This window comes from Drosophila miranda, chromosome 2 (assembly GCF_003369915.1).
Source record: "Drosophila miranda strain MSH22 chromosome 2, D.miranda_PacBio2.1, whole genome shotgun sequence".
In the NCBI taxonomy this organism is placed as follows: Eukaryota; Metazoa; Arthropoda; class Insecta; order Diptera; family Drosophilidae; genus Drosophila; species Drosophila miranda.
In genome coordinates, this window is record NC_046675.1 from 6,640,264 (window position 1) to 6,659,330 (window position 19,067).

General features: G+C 48.9%; 5 protein-coding genes across 5 annotated transcripts; 2 read left to right on the forward strand and 3 right to left on the reverse strand.

The window, feature by feature from the left end:
* Window positions 1-668: 668 nt before the first annotated feature.
* LOC108156202 lies at window positions 669-3,987 on the forward strand. Its single transcript, XM_017287535.2, has 10 exons — window positions 669-1,224; window positions 1,274-1,474; window positions 1,527-1,790; window positions 1,847-2,201; window positions 2,257-2,442; window positions 2,497-2,666; window positions 2,732-2,879; window positions 2,936-3,177; window positions 3,232-3,706; window positions 3,768-3,987. The coding sequence occupies exons 1-10, from the start codon at window positions 1,081-1,083 to the stop codon at window positions 3,896-3,898; spliced, it is 2,316 nt and encodes a 771-aa protein (XP_017143024.2). The 5' UTR covers window positions 669-1,080; the 3' UTR covers window positions 3,899-3,987.
* Window positions 3,894-6,139, reverse strand: LOC108156199. Its single transcript, XM_017287533.2, has 6 exons — window positions 5,868-6,139; window positions 5,062-5,182; window positions 4,659-4,997; window positions 4,397-4,597; window positions 4,223-4,336; window positions 3,894-4,142 (listed from the first exon to the last, which is right to left on the reverse strand). Exons 2-6 carry the CDS (start codon window positions 5,173-5,175, stop codon window positions 4,023-4,025), a joined length of 888 nt encoding a protein of 295 aa, XP_017143022.2. The 5' UTR covers window positions 5,176-5,182; window positions 5,868-6,139; the 3' UTR covers window positions 3,894-4,022.
* A 507-nt stretch (window positions 6,140-6,646) lies between these two features.
* On the forward strand, window positions 6,647-7,788 carry LOC108156201 (cardioactive peptide). The gene is made up of 3 exons (XM_017287534.2): window positions 6,647-6,854; window positions 7,181-7,244; window positions 7,311-7,788. Exons 1-3 carry the CDS (start codon window positions 6,744-6,746, stop codon window positions 7,607-7,609), a joined length of 474 nt encoding a protein of 157 aa, XP_017143023.1. The 5' UTR covers window positions 6,647-6,743; the 3' UTR covers window positions 7,610-7,788.
* Window positions 7,789-8,665: 877 nt separating this feature from the next.
* Window positions 8,666-10,589, reverse strand: LOC108156489 (probable cytochrome P450 6d4). The gene is made up of 3 exons (XM_017287974.2): window positions 9,827-10,589; window positions 9,560-9,762; window positions 8,666-9,496 (listed from the first exon to the last, which is right to left on the reverse strand). The coding sequence occupies exons 1-3, from the start codon at window positions 10,513-10,515 to the stop codon at window positions 8,847-8,849; spliced, it is 1,542 nt and encodes a 513-aa protein (XP_017143463.1). The 5' UTR covers window positions 10,516-10,589; the 3' UTR covers window positions 8,666-8,846.
* Window positions 10,590-10,776: 187 nt separating this feature from the next.
* Window positions 10,777-18,112, reverse strand: LOC108156488 (activating signal cointegrator 1 complex subunit 3). The gene is made up of 7 exons (XM_017287972.2): window positions 18,016-18,112; window positions 17,775-17,927; window positions 16,039-17,714; window positions 15,008-15,983; window positions 14,541-14,949; window positions 11,581-14,469; window positions 10,777-11,522 (listed from the first exon to the last, which is right to left on the reverse strand). Exons 2-7 carry the CDS (start codon window positions 17,903-17,905, stop codon window positions 11,055-11,057), a joined length of 6,549 nt encoding a protein of 2,182 aa, XP_017143461.2. The 5' UTR covers window positions 17,906-17,927; window positions 18,016-18,112; the 3' UTR covers window positions 10,777-11,054.
* Window positions 18,113-19,067: the final 955 nt, after the last annotated feature.

The following is a 19,067-nucleotide window of genomic DNA, read 5'->3' on the forward strand; positions in this document are numbered from 1 at the left end:
AGAGAACGACGACGACGACGACGACAAAAGAAGATTCACTGAATGTTCATAAATGTTTACAACAAGAAAAAAAAAAACGATATGTGTGCTCCTGACTTCCTTACATACAACACACAACACCCAACACCCAACCCACACTAAACACAACACCCAACATAATACATTTTACAGCTCCAAAAACGGATACGAATACGGGATACGGAATACGGAAATACACTTGTTAACGAATGCGTGTGTATACCGACATGTTTCAGATGAAATTTAAAACGTGTTTTAATGATTTTAAGCAGGCAACATGCAGCAGCAGCAACTACTACTATAAATGTAACAATTCAATGTGATAGCAAAAGAAAACCAGACGATGTTGATGTGTACAGAGGAGGAGAGAGTATAGGCATAGGTTGATTAATTTAGAGAACAGCCAGGCAGAGAGGGTGTACGTGTACCACTCGTATGTATGTGCGGAATATTTACAGCTCGTTTATTCAAGACGAATCAGCAACAGCAACAGCAACCATCAAATCAAACACCTATCTATAATTATAGCAATAAACTTGCCGGATATACTGAACAAGCTACTGTCTGTCTCTGTCTCCGGGGGCCAACTAAATCCTTTCGCTGGGGGTTTTCCCCAGGAATTTGGCAGGTAAAGTGGAACCAATGACGACTACCGTATACCCAACGGGGATTTTTCTATATGGAATGGACCATACAAATGAATGTACCCGTTTTGCCGGAAGCGTAGGCATGACAAATGCGTGTCTGTCGATTCAAAGAGCCATGAATCGAAGCCCCGGCCCGCCCCGGGTGCCCTCCACCCACTGTCAAATGCGTGCGTTGCCTGGCTGCGGGGGTCACGAGTCACGAGTGTGTCCTGGCATCGATCAAACAATAGGAAAATTTGCATTTTGGCCAGTGCCCTGGGCCCCAGGCTATTGGAAATAGGATAGACGGTGGAACGACGGATGCGTGCCTGCGAGACACAATAATTAAAAAGCGATTTGTTTAGGGCCAGGCGCAGGCAATCGGTTGTGTTGTGTCAGGGGGTTGCCGCCGCCGGCCAGGCCCCCCACCGAAAAAATGAGCACCACTCCGAAATGGTACTGCCGCAACAAATCCCAGCCGATGCACACGTTCGCGGAAATCGGCAAATTGGGCCTGGAGCTACGCCGGATTAGCAAACGGATCGTGATCGATGTCAATTCAGCGATATTCAGCGAGCATGTAAGTGGATCTCTAAGCTGCGATCACCATAGACTCACGGCTCTGTTAGGATACCATTTTGGAGGAGTGCGAGCGTGTGGTGGAGCAGTACTGGAACCTGAAGGATGAGACAAAGAACGCCGACTTTCAGTCGCTCTCGAAGAAGATCAAGCGCAGTCCCTACAACCAGCTGCTGATGAAGAAGTTCCATCTGGTGATGGAGCTGAACGACAGGCGCTTCTGTCAGCTGACCTTTGTGCTCAAGCGAACGGTGGGTCCAGCCTTCTGCCTCCTGATCTCAGTGATGATTGATCCCGTTTCAGTTGAGCTTACTGCTCCGCAAGTCCATGCAGTCGGAGATGTGGCTCAACTGGGCGCTCCACATAACCCAGCTGTACAACAAGTGTCGCAAAGTGGAGAAGCCCCTGTTGCAGCCAGAAGTGGAGCCGGTCGAGGACGATTCGGACGATGGAGAGCCCAAGCTGAGTGGCAAACGGAAGGAGGAGATGCATGCCAATGTGTGCAGCAACATGTTTCCGGGACTACTACTCACGCTCAAGCCAATCGATTTTGGCTACGTTCTGCAGGTGGGTTTCCCTTCTAGACCTATGACCTTTAAGGATTGTGTTTGTTTTCCTTGCAGCTTGTTGCCCAGACACGTGTGGAGCAGAATGCTCTGGATCTGGTGTTCGGTCTGTTTAACATGGGCGAGCAGGATGCCTGGCGAGAGCAGCAGAACCACGAGTCCACTTCCTCCAGTCTGGAGATATTGCGCACTCTCAACATCTCCTTTGCCGCCGGCGACTATCCGCCGTACTGTGACTCTGCCCAGGACTGCAAGGCCATGCAGATTGCCGATGGCAATCTACAGCTTCAGGATGCCGACCAAGATCACCAGAGTCTGCGATGCAAGCATACCGAGAGCTTTCTGCAGAAGGAGCGCGTGTTCATAGCCCAGCTGATAGCCAAGGCAACGGAGATAAGTCCGACCATCTTCGGTGGGTAATCACAATCATTCAGAGTATACATCTATATGTCTATAATCTCCCGCAGACAATGGCAAGGGCGGCACTGTGGACATGAATGTGTACATTGTGAAGGGACTGCGCCTGCTCTGGTCCTATGTGGGCATCATATTGGATCACATACTCCTCTGGTGGATAGACACGCCGGTATCCTGCTACAGTCTCACCCACATAGACTCCATTCGCAGCTGGCTCTATCATCAGAATGTGAATGGTAAGGAATTCAAACAAAGTGTCACCTATTTTGAGTTGCATTTCCTTCCATCAGATATACCGGAACCAGTATTCTCTACGCTGCGTGGCATTGGGGAGATCCTGACTGGTTTTGTTTGCAATAACATTTGGGATCAGCTCTTCCGCCTGACTCTCATATCATCGAACGACTCGAAGCGCCTGGTGGATGTGGTTGTGGAACAGTACCGCGATTGCCCCAAGAATGTGAGTGTGTGCCATACCTTATACTTTTTTTCCCACTTGTAACTATCTATAATGTCTATGAACAGGCTTCTGGAACCCCCACTGGCACTGTGTGGATTAGTATATTCGCGAATCTCGTGAATTTGAGCAATCAGTATTTCTCCAACTTGGAGGCCCACAACAACTCCAGTCTGCTGCCAGTGGCCGAGCAGATACCCATATTGCATAGGCTGGGTATGGCCGAGAGGTACTCTAGAGGAGATCTGTCAGTCATGTGTGTCCAATTTCAGATCACTCTGTCCACTCGATGCGCCTGTGGGTCACCGAACAGGCCAAGCTGCTGTGCTGCGAGTGGCAAATGGATCGCTTCTTCCAGATTTTGGAGCACGATGTGAAGCTCTGCCTGAATGTATTCATCACCTTTAAACTGCCGAAACTCACTGCCGATCTAAGCGATATCCTCATGCTGGTCTGTGTGGCACTGCGGACCAAGCTGATAGCCGAAGTCAATGCCAATATAGACAAGTTAAAGGTAAGGCTAGCCATCAATCTGTTAACTCTCTATCGTTCTGTTTGTGCTCCATAGAAAACCACCGACGAGTGTGTTCAGATATTGTCAGCGGTCTGTCGAGTCCTTAGTCTGGCCAATTTTACGCTCTGCTTTCCTGCCGCCAACTTTTGGCAGCGCGAGATCTACAACAACGAGGAGAAGAGCCTGTATGTGGGCTATGTGCTGGACGAGATCTACCTGCCCACCATACGTGCCACCAAGGACATTGTCATACTGAAGCTCATCTTGAAGCTGATCTGCGAGGCCTGGCTGGACTTTATCTTCCAGAAGCGCATTCGTTTCAGCATCAATGGAGCCGTGCGACTGCTCAACGACTTTGACGATGTCCGCGAATGGATCTTGGCCTGCACATTGCTGGACGAACAGCAGCTGGAGAAGCTGAGCAATCACGAGGTGCTGCGCATGTGCAAGGGAGTGGGCAAGATACTCCTGCGAAAGCCAGAGGATGTCATCTCCATTAGCCAATCGCCCAAGTACGACAAGAAGGCGCGTAAGTTAAGCCATAGGTCTTCGGGCTACCTGTTGGCTGATACCCCATTTGCCCTTTACAGAGGACACTGCCGGCCAGGACACCCAGCTGCCGTCGGAGATGTTTGTCTCCAATCAGAAGCACTGGCTCCAGTTGCGTGCCAGCAGCGGCAGTGGCTTCCCCTTCCTGAAACTGTGCTGCGGCGATCTCTAGGATTGTCTGGGCATACAAATGTGTTTATTGTCTTGCGCAAAATGCTTTACAAAAAGAGAAAGATCTAAAATATACGAGTATATAGAAAAGGGATGTGTTCGGGGGGGTTCTTGGAAGGATCCGCCTAGGCGGGCACTTTGCGACTAATGATCTTTACTAGCTCATCGACACGCTCGCTCTTGCCGGTAAATTGTTTTGGATGCGGTCCAATCATCTGAATGATCATTGGTACGTCTTGCGAGACCTAAAAACAAAACGAAGATTAATGAAAAATATGCCAATTGTTGACAGCTGTCAACGCGAAATGGGAATATGGGTCAATACCTCGATGAAGCGTGCGAGGGCCTTCAATGTGCGATAGATCTGATCTTCGTTGGGACTGCTCTGGAAGAACTGCAGAATGGCCATGGCCAGCTCCACGGCGATGTCATCAAAGACCTGATAAAGCACAATCAGATATTAGTAAAGTACTTCTGACGTTGGGGCTTCCTTTCATACCACAGTCTTCACTTCCTTGATGGCAATATTGTAGAGGATCATGCTGCCAATGTTTTTCAACTGCGGGCAATTGGAGAGGATGCAGTGGACGGCCACCTTGGTGGTGACACGTATATTGGAGGTTGTCTGGCCATTGTATTCCCACTCGGAAATGTAGAGCAGCCATTCGGAGGGACCAACGTTCTCAAAGAGGTTGCACATCTGTTGAACAGATCATAAATATATGGGATAGCAAATGGTTGGCTTTTGGCCCTCTACTCACAAACATGGCCCAGGCCTGCTGCTCCTCGGGTGTGTGCTTATCAATGTCCTGGGCAAAGTTCATCAGCGTATGATCCCGGCGATCCTGGTGCAAAATAATGATCACATCGTCCTTGAGGGCCGCATAGGCCAATGTCCGTATCAGATGTATCCGTGTGTCTGGGGAAAAGGCCTGAGTATCGCGCAGTACTCGCTGCACGAAGACCAGAAAATTGTCACCCAATGCCCAGGAGCCATCGTCCTCGATCAAATACTGATGCAGCTCCTCCATGGCCACCTCCTCCTCTTTGTAGATCTTGCCATCCAGCAGTTTCACTAGGCTTTCTAGTTCAGTCTTTATCTGAGACGAAACGATACCAATACCATTTCAAATCCCTTTCCCTCTTCTATTTTAAATGACTTACATCGATGTCTTTGCAGACCAGCGCCGGTTCGCGCGGTATCTCTTTCTCCTCCGTGGACTTGGAGCGCTCCTTGCCATTTTGCGGCTGCTGTTGTTGGGCTGCGGGCTCTGACATCTTTTGTCTATAAATAGTCGAGTGAGGAAATTAATAAAATAAATTTCTGTATTTAAAAATAAGTATCTACATATGTGGATGGGAGAGGGGCCTGCAGCAGAACAGGCCATACGCCATTATGGCCATTAATTGTACTGCTTTTCACCTTTTTATGATGTATGCTTATTTTTTTACGATCCGCACGGCCTCTTCTTTCCATCTCAATGTTGTAATTTAAAGTCCAATTATCGTGCGATCGTGCCGAAATGTTTACAATTTCGACACAAGAAAATATGCGAGGAATTCCCATTTTTCATATGGTAAACAAAGAGGCGGAAAAACTCTCAATGTTGCAAAAATGAACAACGATTTGGGCAATGGGTAAACGGGGAAAATGGCAAAAGCCGGCGGCTACAGCAATTGGTAGAGACAAAACAGGACAGAGAAAAAGTTGTCAAACCGAAGTGTGACAGTAAAACTGAGAAAAACTCAAAATAGCCGCGGTATTTATAGGTCTTTTACTTTACGTAGACAAAAAAGCGAAATAACAAGGTACAGAAGATTCGAACAGGCAACAGGAAAAACGTATGCAATGCGATACAGAAGGGCCATGGTATGGCATCTCTACTGCACTTATGAATACTCATAATCGCATTATGCATTCGAATTACGTCAATTAATTAGCTTAATTTATAGTTTTCCAAATTACTCACATGCTATTTTAGTAGAAGTGACACAGAAATTCCTTCACTTTCGACACCAATTCCGGTCACGGAAAACCGAACAAAAAAACACACACAAAAAGGCCAAATCGGAACGTGGCACAGAGTTGCGATTTGTTTATACGAAATTTTACAATATTAATTTATTTTTCCAGATCAAATTTATTTCTATGCTGCTGGGGGCTGTTGCGCTTGTTGCAATTTTTTCTGAGGAGTACGCGAACCGAACCGTTCCCACAGAGAATCGATTCGAAATTGCCTCTGTTTTAGCCGAAAAAATCCCGTGAAAGTCTCTGCTGGTGTGGAAATCTTTTCGGAAAATGCACACTTGGCCACGAGAACGTGTGTGATGTACATAGGCATCGGTGAGTATGTTTTCGTTTGCTTCGCATCGGGTTTTTTATAAATAGACGGTCGGTTCTCTCAAATGTGTTCTGCCTATGCAGCTACACTGCTCGAAAACCAGTGGAGATGCTTTCGCTCTTTAAGAATTTCAATTTAAATACCCCCCTGAATGTTGAACCCTTGGCAAGGGCAAGGACCAAGCACCAAACACCAAGGACCGCAAACGTCAATGCAATGTCGTTCGACTGGGGAATGGGGGATGGAGGGGGGCCATCGTAGAGCTGGGTAAGGTCGGGAAAAACACAAAAAGCTATTAACTGGCAACCAAAACACATTCGACGCTCCGCAGGACGTCCTGTCACACTCTGAAAGCAACAAGTCTCACATTGCGTATCCGACATGTTGACCGAGGCCCAAGCCAGCGCTCCATTCATTTGGCTCTCGAGTGTTAAGCGAAGCGGGCGTTGCTCAAACTATAAACGGATCCTAATAATTTACAATATTTTTCATTCTGTCATCATCATGAAGAGTTCTCTTAAAATGTGCCTGGGCCTGGTGGTGCTCCTGATTTGCATGCTCTCGGGCAATGCATCGCTGGAGAGGGAAAACAATGAAGTGAATAACTTGTCGAATGTGAGTTCAACACACTATCAGGATGTGTTCTAGCTCGTTTATTTAGGGACTTAAGCAATGAATAATGCGTATAAGATATGGTTCAAATGAAGCGTCCCTGAACTTCACAATCTAAGCTGATAGCACAAAATATTTCATCACAGCTTGTCTATAAGTGAAATGACACAAGTGTGATAATATTTCGTTGGGTTTGCTGCCATTCCATAAAAGAAAATCCCCTGCCGCGGTGTCAGAATTTAAAAAAAAAACCATTAAACATAAGTGCAGCTTTTAAATATGACTCAATTGCAGTCCCATTCAAATCGTTTATGTTTTTCTTTGCACAGCACAAACTCAGCGGAGTTATACAGTGGAAGTACGAGAAGCGACCCTTTTGCAATGCCTTCACAGGTAACATTCCGAAGAGTCCCAGATTTCCAGGTGCATATCATCAGATTTCCCTTTCAATATCTGCAGGATGTGGACGCAAGCGTACTTCGTATCCCTCGTATCCGCCCTTTTCGCTGATAAAACGCAACGAGCTTGAGGAAAAGCCCTATAACAATGAGTATTTGTCGGAGGGACTGAGTGATCTGATCGATATCAATGCCGAGCCAGCTGTGGAGAATGTGCAGAAGCAAATAATGTCCCAGGCGAAGATCTTCGAGGCCATCAAGGAGGCCAGCAAGGAGATCTTCAGACAGAAGAGCAACAGGCAGAAAATGCTGGAGAACGGACAGCGGCTACAAATGCAGGAGGAGCGTGAGAATATTTAAAGGCCAACGAACTGACGACCCCCCACGCCAACCCGACACGACACCACATCGATAGTTATCACAACGGTTCTGTTATTGTATATAATACATACATACATACACTATATATCTATATATTTGACCCTGAATTAAGAGAGAGATTCTACATTGAAAGCATCCAATAAAAATTGTTGACTTGATGTGGACTGTGTTTTGAGTGTTTTTTTAATAGTCCGGAATAAAACCTTTGAAAGAATTTAAATAGTGATGGCACAGTGTTAGAAAATGAGAACTTTTTAAGAGATAAAATTAGTTTATAGGCCTGGTTGAGTAGGTCTTATGACCACCTTCTGTGCTCGTAATGCAAAAACTTTATTAATAATTGCAAAGCCGATTTTGGTTGAGTTTTTGCACGGCATATATATGATATCTACAGCGCTGATACCGACAAATACTTATGGATCATAATCAGAAAGATATGGGCATTCATATGATGTATAAATAGGTTTCCAAAAAAAGGGTTCCATTCAAGCAAAAGTGGAAATTTCATTCCATTTTTTTAAAGGTTATTCATCTTTGCCATTTCTTTACACATTGTTTTTGTGTGGTAAGCTATTTTTTTTAATATTTTATTTCCTTATGGGCGTTAGTTACGAACAAAATTAACTACTATTTATTAAAATTGTTCAAAGACTGACAAAGTTATGATATTTTTAGTAAATCAACTTGGGTTGATACTTTCCAAAACTTGATAAATCCAAACGTCGTCTAAAAGTAACACAAGAATTCCCTGTTTCATTCAGGAAGCCCATACCCAAGACCTACAATAGCTATGTATGTACATACGTGTACTATTCTACCATCACTTCTGTATTTACAGAACGTGTACCAATGGAAACGTTTCCCGAAAAACCCCCGCTCTGCAGACCCCACGGCCGGAGCTGTTTGAATATCATTATAATGAAATGATTGGATAGTTATCACAAAGATTTTATTACGGTAGGACATAATACATAATAGTACGTATATAAATATAATTAGAAATAATTTAGTTGGCAAGCACCCTACTGACATTGATATTTTTGTTTGTTTTTTGTTTGATAATGCTTATCTGTAGTCGCTTTGGGAACCAGAACCGTTGATAATGATAAGACCACTTAATCATTTCACTGCTATCTTAATCTGAATAATCAAAGCAAATCGATAGACTGGCACACTGGCATTGGTATAGAATTTCATAATTATGCATAATTTTGGTTCACTTGGGCAGTCTCTTGGAAAGACGCACCTTGACTCCATCCTTGGGCAGAAGGGCAATGCCGCTGTTCTCGAACTCGAGCTGCCGTTTGCTCATCACTTCGACGTTGAAGTTCTTGAGGACATTGATAATGGCCAGCTTCGCGTTCACGAGTCCCATGCGTTGGGCTATGCAGATCCTGGGTCCTTCGCCGAAGGGCATGAAGGCCGTGGGACTGAAGTTGCGATTCTCCTCCGAGTAGCGATCGGGATCGTACGTTTCGGGCTCCGGGAAGTATTCGGCGTCGTGATGTATGCCATAGAGAGAGATGACCACCGGAGTGCCCTTCGGGATGACATGATCGGTGTCCGGTACGGTGTAGTCCTGGGTGCACTCGCGATTTAGCATGGGAAGGCCCGGATACTTGCGCAGCGACTCCTGCACGCACAGATCAAGGAACTCCATCTTTTGCAGCGCGTCGTAGGTGATGTGTCCATCGTTCTTTGCGAGTGTCTCGTCCACCTCGGTCTGCAGGCGCTCCAGCAGTTCCGGATACTGGGCCAGCTCGAACAGAACGAAGGCAGCCGTCGATCCGGTAGTCTCCTGCCCGGCAATGTAGAATATGAAAGCCTGAGCCGTGATGGCCTCCAATGAGATGCACTTGATTTGGTCTGAGATCAAAAAGAAACTGCTTCACACAACTGTGTTATGGGAGACGATGTTCAGGCACTCACCGGTAGCGGACTTTTGTATTTTCCATATGTTCTCATCGCTCTCGTCCACTGCGCCCGTATTCCTCAGCTCCATGAGCAGCTGGAGCAAGTCCTTGCGCACAATACCATGCTTTTCGCGGTACTCTATGGTCTCCTTGACAATTTCCAGCATTGCCAGGGCCACCTGGTTCTTGAATCCCAATGAGAACAGGAACTTTGCCACTCTGCAAATAAACAAGCAACTCTTTAGCCCTGATTCGGACTGGGATGGGATTGGGATGGACTTACGATGGCACTAGGAATATCATCATCCCAAACATCGTCGTGAAGCGAGTGTTGCGACGGGCGATTGTCACCAGATTCCGGAACTTGTTGTCCGGTGTCAGGTAGCTGTTCATTTCCAGGCCAAAGATGGTCGAGGCAATTATGTCGATGGCATAGGTTTGCATCACAGTCTTCAGATCCACCTCCTGGGAGCCCTGTTCCGGCAGAGTCTTCTGCAAATGGTTGACCATATTGTTGGCGATCTCCTCGGAGGTGCTGAACATTCCCTTGAGTTTGCCGGACGTAAAGCAGGGGGAGAGCTTGTGGCGCATGGAACGCCAGCTCTGGCCACGTAGGGCAAATATCGAGCCGGACAACGGATCGTTGACTTCATCGACATACACGCCCCGATCATGGAAGCTGGCGAAATCCTGAGCCAGCACACGTCGTGCCAGGGCCGCATCGCGCACTAAAACAGCCGGACGGAAGAGCAAGTAAATGCCCAGAAAGCGTTCCTTGCTCTTCTGATATGCATCGTAGATGGCCATGCCCATGCCCTTCTCCCGCCGCCAGACACTGTCCAGACATCCGAATGGTATAGTGGAATGTCTATCGAAGGGAAAGCCACGTCTCTCCCAGTACTGGTAATGGTGCTTCAAATAGAACCAACCCAACGCCAAGAGGGTGCCCGCCAGCACAATGAGGGAAAACATATTGCAAGTGAATCTAAATTGTATTTTCCAACGCGACGTAACTCGAAGCCCGTCTATAGTAAACTGAAGCGTTGCTCAGACGACTCTTTATTTATAGAGGCAGCGATTCCGTGCCTTAATCGACTTTGTCGGGGCAGGGCAGTGTTCTCTTTTCATAGATAAGCTTTGTAAAGAGCGATAGGTGTGGCGAAATTAAATAAGAGAACCTGTTTGCTGTTCGGAGTAGAGCTGCGTGGCCTTTGAGTATAAAACAAATCTGTATTTAAATTGATCGCTACTTAAACGAAAACCTTTATTCCACAATTTCTACGATTGGGCTGCTCCGTGGCGAAGATAGAAATGTTGTACACGTCTTGAGGGATCACACAATAATACAGAAGTTTCATTTCGACTAAAACACTTCAGGGAGATACATTTCTAGTATGTATAAACGGTAGAAAATATTCATCCATCAACAACAGCACTTAACTAATAGAAAAGCCTCGAAACTACAGAATGCTACGTAATTCTTTTAGATATAAATACTCCTCTGGGGCAAACTACAGCACTTTCGCATCGATAATCTCAAATTTCAGATCGAACTGCTGATCAAAGCCCATCAGACAGTCGGACATCATATACAATGTGAGCTGCAGTCGGCCACGGCGCGGAGTGGCCTGAAAGGAAATGCGATTGGTGGTGCGCTGTCCGCGCACCGTGAGACGCTTCATTGCCAGAAGCTCGTCGTTGGCCTGGGAGCCCAGTGTCAGGAACCAGGCCTCGTTCTTCGGCTTGGGATACTTTGGACAGTGAACCGTACAGCTGCCTTGTCCACCGGCTAGACGATGCCCGCCTCCGCTGACATTCAGACGCTGCAAATCAATCCTGAGGACATAGTCCTCGTTGGCATGCAGCTGCATCCATGTGTTGGTCTCCTCAAAGGAGAGCGGTCGCTTGGCGTACTCCTCTTCCATAAAGCGACCTTCCACGGATATTTTTAGTGCAATCTCAGGCAGATCTTGGATGACCTGAAATGGTAAAGGTTTAGAGAAAAATCTGTTGTGGAAGGTGACATCCAATGCTTACCTTGTACATCTGCTCAATCTCATGCTCTTCGAAGGCATCACGCAATGGTCCAGCCAGCACAGCATATTCTTTCCTGCACAGCTCTTTCAGAACAGGGAGCGTCAAATAGTCGTGCTCCGCATGGGTGATGTTCAGAAAGGCATCCACATTATCCTCATTTACATTGGGTAAAGTGAGGAATTCGCTGGCATCGAACCAGCGCGCCTGGATGACACTCTGCATGAGCTGTTGCACCACCAATGTGGTCGAGAGCCAGCCACGCTCCGCCGTGTAGTCCACCATGGCCTGCATCACACGCGTGGCGTTGTCCAGAGCGGACTTTGTGTCCGTCAGGTAGTCCGAATTGGGCAGCGAGTGGCGCGAGAAGTGAGCCTGCAGCAGTAGGAACGTCTTGGTGTAGGGCGAGTCCCAGGTGCCTGAGGGCGGCCTGTAGCGACTCGTTTCGGCCATCTGCTCGTTGTACTTGTCTTCATTGTGGCGCACCGGCTGCTGGTCAAATTCGTAGGAGTCGGCTATGGCGAGGAGCACCTCCTTGGTGCCCATGCCTGGCTGGAGATCTTCCAGGAAGTGCTTCATTGTGCGGTACGACAAATAGTAGTAGGAGCTGATTCGCCCCAAAAATGTTGGCACCAGGAATCCGTCGCGCTCCACTAAACAGGCGGCATTCGACAGCTCGTAGATCACTTTCTCCACCAGACTCGACATGAATGCATTCACATTCTCGGGCTCCACGCCCTCCAGTTGGTAGTAGGAGGGATTCCGCAGCAATCGCCTGAAGAAGTACGTCCACGTAAGATAGTCCAAGGCTCCCTGCTTCGTCTGCACCGTGCCGGCCACGATCTCGGCGTTAATGTGCTCCGGCAGTACGGCCAGCAGACTGGACTCCACGGGAAATGGATCGTAGAGGAATTTCTTGTAGAAGTTTTTCTTCTCGTCATGCACTAGGACAACGGCCACGCCCTCGTTGTCGAACTGTGGCCGTCCGGCACGTCCCATCATCTGCAGGACATCCGTAATGGGCATGTCCACGTACTTCTTCACCTTGCCATCAAAGTACTCGGTGCCCTTGATGACGACCAGATGGGCGGGCAGATTAACGCCCCAGGCGAGCGTGGCGGTGGCTACCAGCACCTGGATCTTGCGGTTCAGGAACAGCTCTTCGACACACTTGCGATCCTGCTCTTGGAGGCCAGCATGATGCAGTCCGATGCCAAAGGCCAGGCAGAATTTCAGGTTCTGATCGCGAATGTTCTGAAGTATCAGCTCCATTTCGTACTCCTTGATGTGCAGGTACTGCTTGGGATTGACGTCGCCGGCCACAAAGGTGATGAGATCCAGGGCCGTGAGGCGGGTCTGCCTGCGCGAGGAGACAAACACAATTGTTGGCTCGCATGGCGAGTAGGTGCGAATGGCCTGGAAGGTGGGTCGGTTCATGGTGGCCATGCGGGGGCAGTAGTGTTTGCCCGGGAAGCCATTGATGTGCACTTGCAGTGGCACCGGCCGCACCGACGGTTTGAAGTTGTACAGGCCCATTTTGGTGATGCCCAGCCAATTGGCCAGATCCTGGGCATTGGCCAGGGCCGTGGACAGGCCCACTATGCGAATTTCGCGACCCGTGTGCGAGCGGATGAAGTTTGTGCGGGAGACAATCACCTCGATAACCGGACCACGATCCTCGCCCAGCAAATGGATCTCATCGATCACAATTAGTGAGACATGCTGCACGTACTCGCGCGTCTGCCAGGACCGACTGATGCCGTCCCATTTCTCCGGCGTGGTAACAATCAGTTGGGACTCCCGTATGGCCTGGATATCCGGCGTGACGTCGCCCGTCAGCTCCACTACCTTGAGGCCCAGCGAGGAGCGCTGGAAGCGCTTCTCCCAGTCGCCTATCCGCTCCTTAACCAAGGCCTTCAGGGGCGCTATGTAGACCACCTTGCATTTGGGGTTCTCGTTTAGTGCCCGGAATATGGCCAGCTCTGCCACGATGGTCTTGCCACTGCCAGTGGGGGCGCCCAAGAGCACGTTGTTGTCCGTGTGGTAGAGGCAGTGGAATATCTGCGTCTGTATGGGGTTGAAGTGCGTGAATCCATACAGAGACTCGTACAGTGCATTGTCCAGAGCGCTAACAGGCAACGGGCGCAAAGGCAGCAGTTCCGTCAACGGCGGATGGTGCTCCGGCAGCACTAGGTGCTGGAACGACAGCGGAACACATGTGGTGCTGCCCAGCCAGCTGTCGCTGGACACTCGAATGTAGTATTGGGGCGGCAGCGGCTCCTTCAGTGGAATGGTCATCACCAGCTGTTGCGGCTGGCCGCTGAACACAAACTTGCGACTCAGCTGGAATAGCTCCGAGTGGTAAATGTAATTGGATTCGGGGTCCTCGATCCACAGCCAGAAGCTCTGGCACGTCTTGCCGTGCACGCGATCGTTCCACTTGAAATTCGCCCAAATATCCACCTTGATGCGCAGCACAGTGCGGGTAATGGGCTGCAGACTGGCCTCCACATCCAGCATTGGCAGCTCTTGGGCCGAGCGAATGACCAGCTCCGCATAGCGATCGCTGCGCAGCCATTCCTTCAACTCGCGCTGATCCATGTCGCGCAATCGATAGACGCTCAGGCCGCGACGCTCCAGCTTGTCTATGGTCTCGTGATTGATCGCCGGGAACTGGCGCAGATGGCAATCGAAGTCCCATTGCCGCCGCTCGAACATCTTGCAGAGCTGCAGCAGGCGGCCCGACAGCACGGCGTTATTCTGCCGCAGCACAATGGAGAACAGTGCTCGCGTGATCCTGCCAATGTTCGTTGTAATGTACGACATGTCCGAGCTCAGCGAAAAGGACTTTACATAGCCATTGGAGAGATATGTCTGAATGAGAATGTTGACCTGCCCAGAACAAAGAAGAATGCATTTAGTAAGGCAAAAGGAAAAGGGGGAAAAGTGTTGTGTTTGGTTACCTTTCCGCAGACATTCTCGCTGCCACCGAATGGCTTCAGCTTGCAGTAGTCAGTCTTCAGTTCATCCAGCTCCTCGAGCTCATCGTCGCGCACTTTTAGCTGCTGGAACTCCTGGGCCTGGGATATCATGGCCAGGATCTCGGCTTCGTTCATGAAGGGTTTCATCAGCTCGTTAAAAATCTCCACGGTGTCGTATTTGATGTAGAAATGCGAGGCCGTTCGCCCCAAGTCGGTGATGTTCATGTCCATGGTGCGCTGATTGAATCGCATCATACGCGCCTTGTCCAGACTCATCGATGCGGACATAATGAGAGCCCGGCGACGTGCCTCCAGCGTGGGATCCTTCTGCAGTTCCGCATACTCGATGCCATACACATGGGGATTGATGCGCATTCGCACAAATAAGTACCTTTAAACGGGGAAGTAAAGATAAGTCCATCACATTTCGTGTGAATACCTAAACTCACGTGTAACTGAGCCACTCGATGGCCTCCTCCACGTTGGTAATGGTGCCCAGACCGATCTCCGCATTCAGATTATCGGCCAGACATTGCACAAAGTTCGACTCGATGGGGAATTGATTCGTTAGCAGCGACAGGTAATGATTGAGCTTGTCATAGGCGGTGATAATGGTGCCCACACCGCTCTTGTCGAACTGCGGACGACCAGCACGACCAAAGATCTGCAGCACATCCAGAATGCCCAGGTCCACGAAACTGCCGTGCTTGGCATCGTAGATGTCTGTGCCCCGTATGATAACCGCGTGCGCCGGCAAATTGACGCCCCACGCCAGAGTGGCAGTGCAGACGAGGACCGAGATGTGGCCCTCGACGAAGTATTTCTCGACCATTTGGCGGTCGGCTCGCAGCATGCCCGCATGATGCATGGCCAGGCCGCAGGAGAACAAGTCCACCAGCTGCTTGTTGCGGCTCTTCTGTACCGATCGATTGGCTAGGCCAAACGCATTCGAGTCCTTGGGCAGGAAGGCGGCGCTAGTGTTGTTTTGTTGGGCCAGCTCCCGAATAACATTCGCCGTTCGCACGGTGGCATTGCGGGCGTGGACAAAGACCATCACCTGGTGTCCCTGCTGGACCATCTCCACACATTTCTGGTAGCAGCACTGGTCCATGTCGGCGATTTGTTGCAGCGGCTTCACCGACTTGATGCCAATGAAGTTGGTGTCCAGCGGCACTGGTCTGAAGCGGGAGTCGAAGTAGAAGAGCCCCTTCATGGGGTTCACGCGCAGAAAATGCGCCACATCCACGTAGTTGGGCAGCGTGGCGGACAGGCCAACGATGCGTATCATCGACTGCGAGGACTCCACGAGGCGCAGAGTTCGCGCAACGAGTGCCTCCACCACAGGCCCCCGCTCGCCGTGCAGCAGATGCACTTCGTCGATAATGAGCAGCTTGACCAGGCTGATCAAGGCCACATCCCCGCTACCTGCAATGGGATTCCATGAGCAAACGGCTCTTGTGATTAGAAAGTGAATGCTTACCCTTTCTGGTGACCACATCCCACTTCTCTGGCGTGGTCACCAATATCTGGGTGGCTGCCATTTCCGCCTTGGTCAGCTGCATGTCGCCCGTCAGCTCGCGCACCACTATTTGCAGGGACTTCAGCCGCTTGGAGAAGTTCTCAACCATTTCGGCGGCCAGGGCTTTCATTGGGGCTATATAGACGATCTTGAACTCGTCCCGATTGATGACACCCTGCTCCAAATGGCAGCGGATCGTGTGCACAATGCTCAGCATGGCCACGTTGGTCTTGCCGGCACCAGTGGGGGCGCACACCAGCATATTCTCGTTGCTGTGATAGGCCACCGGATAGACCACGGACTGAATGCGGTTCAGCTCCTTGCAGTTGGCAAAGGCCAGCCTTCCCACATCGTCCAGTTCGTCGATTTGGATGCGCTTGTTTCCCACTGTGAGCGGCGGAGGTTCGCTGGCTGGGATCTTTACCTCCTCCCACTGTTTATTGTCGATGCGCTGGGCGTTGTCTGGCAGGGTTATGCGGCTGCCGCCGATAAAGCCAGCGTGCTGTTTCGCCGCCAACTGGCTGTCGAAGACGTAGGGATAACGGATGGGGGCCGCCTGGTAGCCCGCCTTAATGGCCTTGGTTGTCAGCAGGAGCGGCTCTCGCTGGGCATTTTCCAGCAGCATTCGCTGGTGCTGCACACGTAGCTGCATGGCGGGAATGGACACTGCACAACCGGGGTCGTCTTGGTCCTCGTCATCCTTGATGTTGCGCATTATGCGCTGCAGTTTCTTCTCCTCCCGTCGCTGTATTTTGCCAAGATGTTTCTCCTGTGCGGACTGAACCACCACGGCACTGGCTACAGTGGGTCGAATTTCAGGTCCTCCTCCTCCAGTGGCTGCTGTCTGGAGACGCTTTTGCTTGACCTCCTTGACGCGACGCGTTCTCGTGGCAAACTGTTCCAAATGCTGTGCAATCTTGGCTCTGTCCTGCAGCAGTTTTCCCACCAGCTCGAAGTAGTCAAAGCCCAGCAGTTCCATTAGCTCGTTCTGCAGCTCCTCGCTGCTGCGCTTCGAGCCGAGTATGTTCCCCACGCGTCCCAGCAGATTCTCATCCTCCAGCTTCTCGGCTATGTCCACCAATGACTGCAGCTCTGGACTCAGCTTGGCTCCGTCCGTGCGCTTGATCACTGGCGCTGGTGCGGCCTTCGACTTGTACTTCATGGAGAACTTGTTGACGGTGCGATTCTTCAGCAGAGCATCGGGTGCCAGATTGGTCAACAGGCTGGTGTCCAGCCACACGGCTGGCGTGCATTTCACGTCAATCTCTTCGCCCCAGAGCCGTGCCACATTGTGGGGCTTTCGTTGGGCCTGCTGCCAGCGTTTGAGTTCCATGCGCTCGTGCTCCTCCAGCGAGTGTTCCACAGCCAGGACACATTCGTGAATTTGCGTCATCTTCCGATCGAAGGTCTTGCCAAACATCCCGTGCAACCGATTGGTGGTGGCAACCAGCACCACACGCTGCTCGTGCAGCAGCCAGAACAGAAACAGAGCCGCATGCTCCACCACCTGTGGCTGTTCCTCGTAGCCCATACATTCCTGGACCAGATTGCGCAGCTTCTGCATGTGCACCTTGGCGGCGGGCTGTTTCTCGGATGGCAGCTGTGCCAGCAGCTTGGCTATGGTCTGCTCCTCCTTCCTGTGCAGGGCATTGCCATTATCAGTGGTATTTCATTAGTGGCGAAATCTCTTGACTTACTCATACGAATTTGTCGTCGTGGATGATACATTGGCGGTCCTGGCTTGCCGCTGGCCATTGAAGCGACGGCTCTTGGCCTCCAACTCGGTTTTGGCACGTAGCGATGCACTTAGTCGAGGCGGCTCCCACATTCTCGTTTGTCCTATGTAAATCCTGCGGAAATTTCATATTTTTTTAAACTCCTCGATTTTGATATTCCGTCGAATATTACTAGCTATAGATAACATTTAGCCATGCCCACCTAGTTTTATACGATTGATGAATCTATTTTCTAATTAACTGGCTTATCTTAAATACTTGATTTTATTGGATTTCTATACGTTGAAAATAAAATTGGATTGTGCAAAAAAAAACAAAACAAGAGAACAGCTGATAAAATATACCGTCTGACCCTCAGAAATATACCGTAAATATACTGACGAATTCAAATTTTATTTTACATATTCCTCGTTTTTTATATTCCGTCGAATATTACTAGCTATATAGAGCATTTAGTCATGTCCACATAATTTTATACGATTGATAAATCATTTTTCTACTTAACTGGCTTTTTTTAATACTTGCTTTTATTGGATTTAGCTTAAAAAAAGGTTTTAGCGAAAAAGGTCAAACAAATGAAACGTAATAAAACGTAAGAGAAAAATCGTTCCAATTGTTCAATTTCTTTATTCCGTTGAATAATGCTGCCTAACTAAAACCATTAGCTCTGCCCACATAATTTTAGGCCATTCATGAATACATTTTCTACCTGATTGACTACTTTTAAGTACTCTCTTTTGTTGTATATTGTATAAAACAAGGTTTAAGCAAAAAAGGTCAACAAAAAAACTGTGGCAACGTAAGTGAGTATGGACTGTCACGTCAACCGGAGTTTGGGCGCAGGTATACCCTATTTCTTTGATATATATGAAGAAACTGGTTTTCCAAGCTGTTTTAAAACGTAATTAATATAGAAATTATCTCAGATTGTTTTGTTTTGGACATATTAATGCATATGATTAGAGTCTTGTAAAAATATCTCGATCCCGATACCCATTCTTGGTTTCTGTAAGTGGACCAAAACCTTCAAAATATCGTTGAAATACCTTTAAAAGAGAAACTGACTAGTTTTGGCCTTTATTGGTGCATTAGATGACAAACATTCTCTCAGTTCTATAATATCCATTTCCCAGGGTATGCAAAGTGTTGCTCAATCCGCGCCATGTTGGGGAACAATGCTGCTCGATTTCACGGCACATGAGTCTGGCCCATACAAATTGAATGTTGCCAGCAACATAAGACGTAAGAAAACGT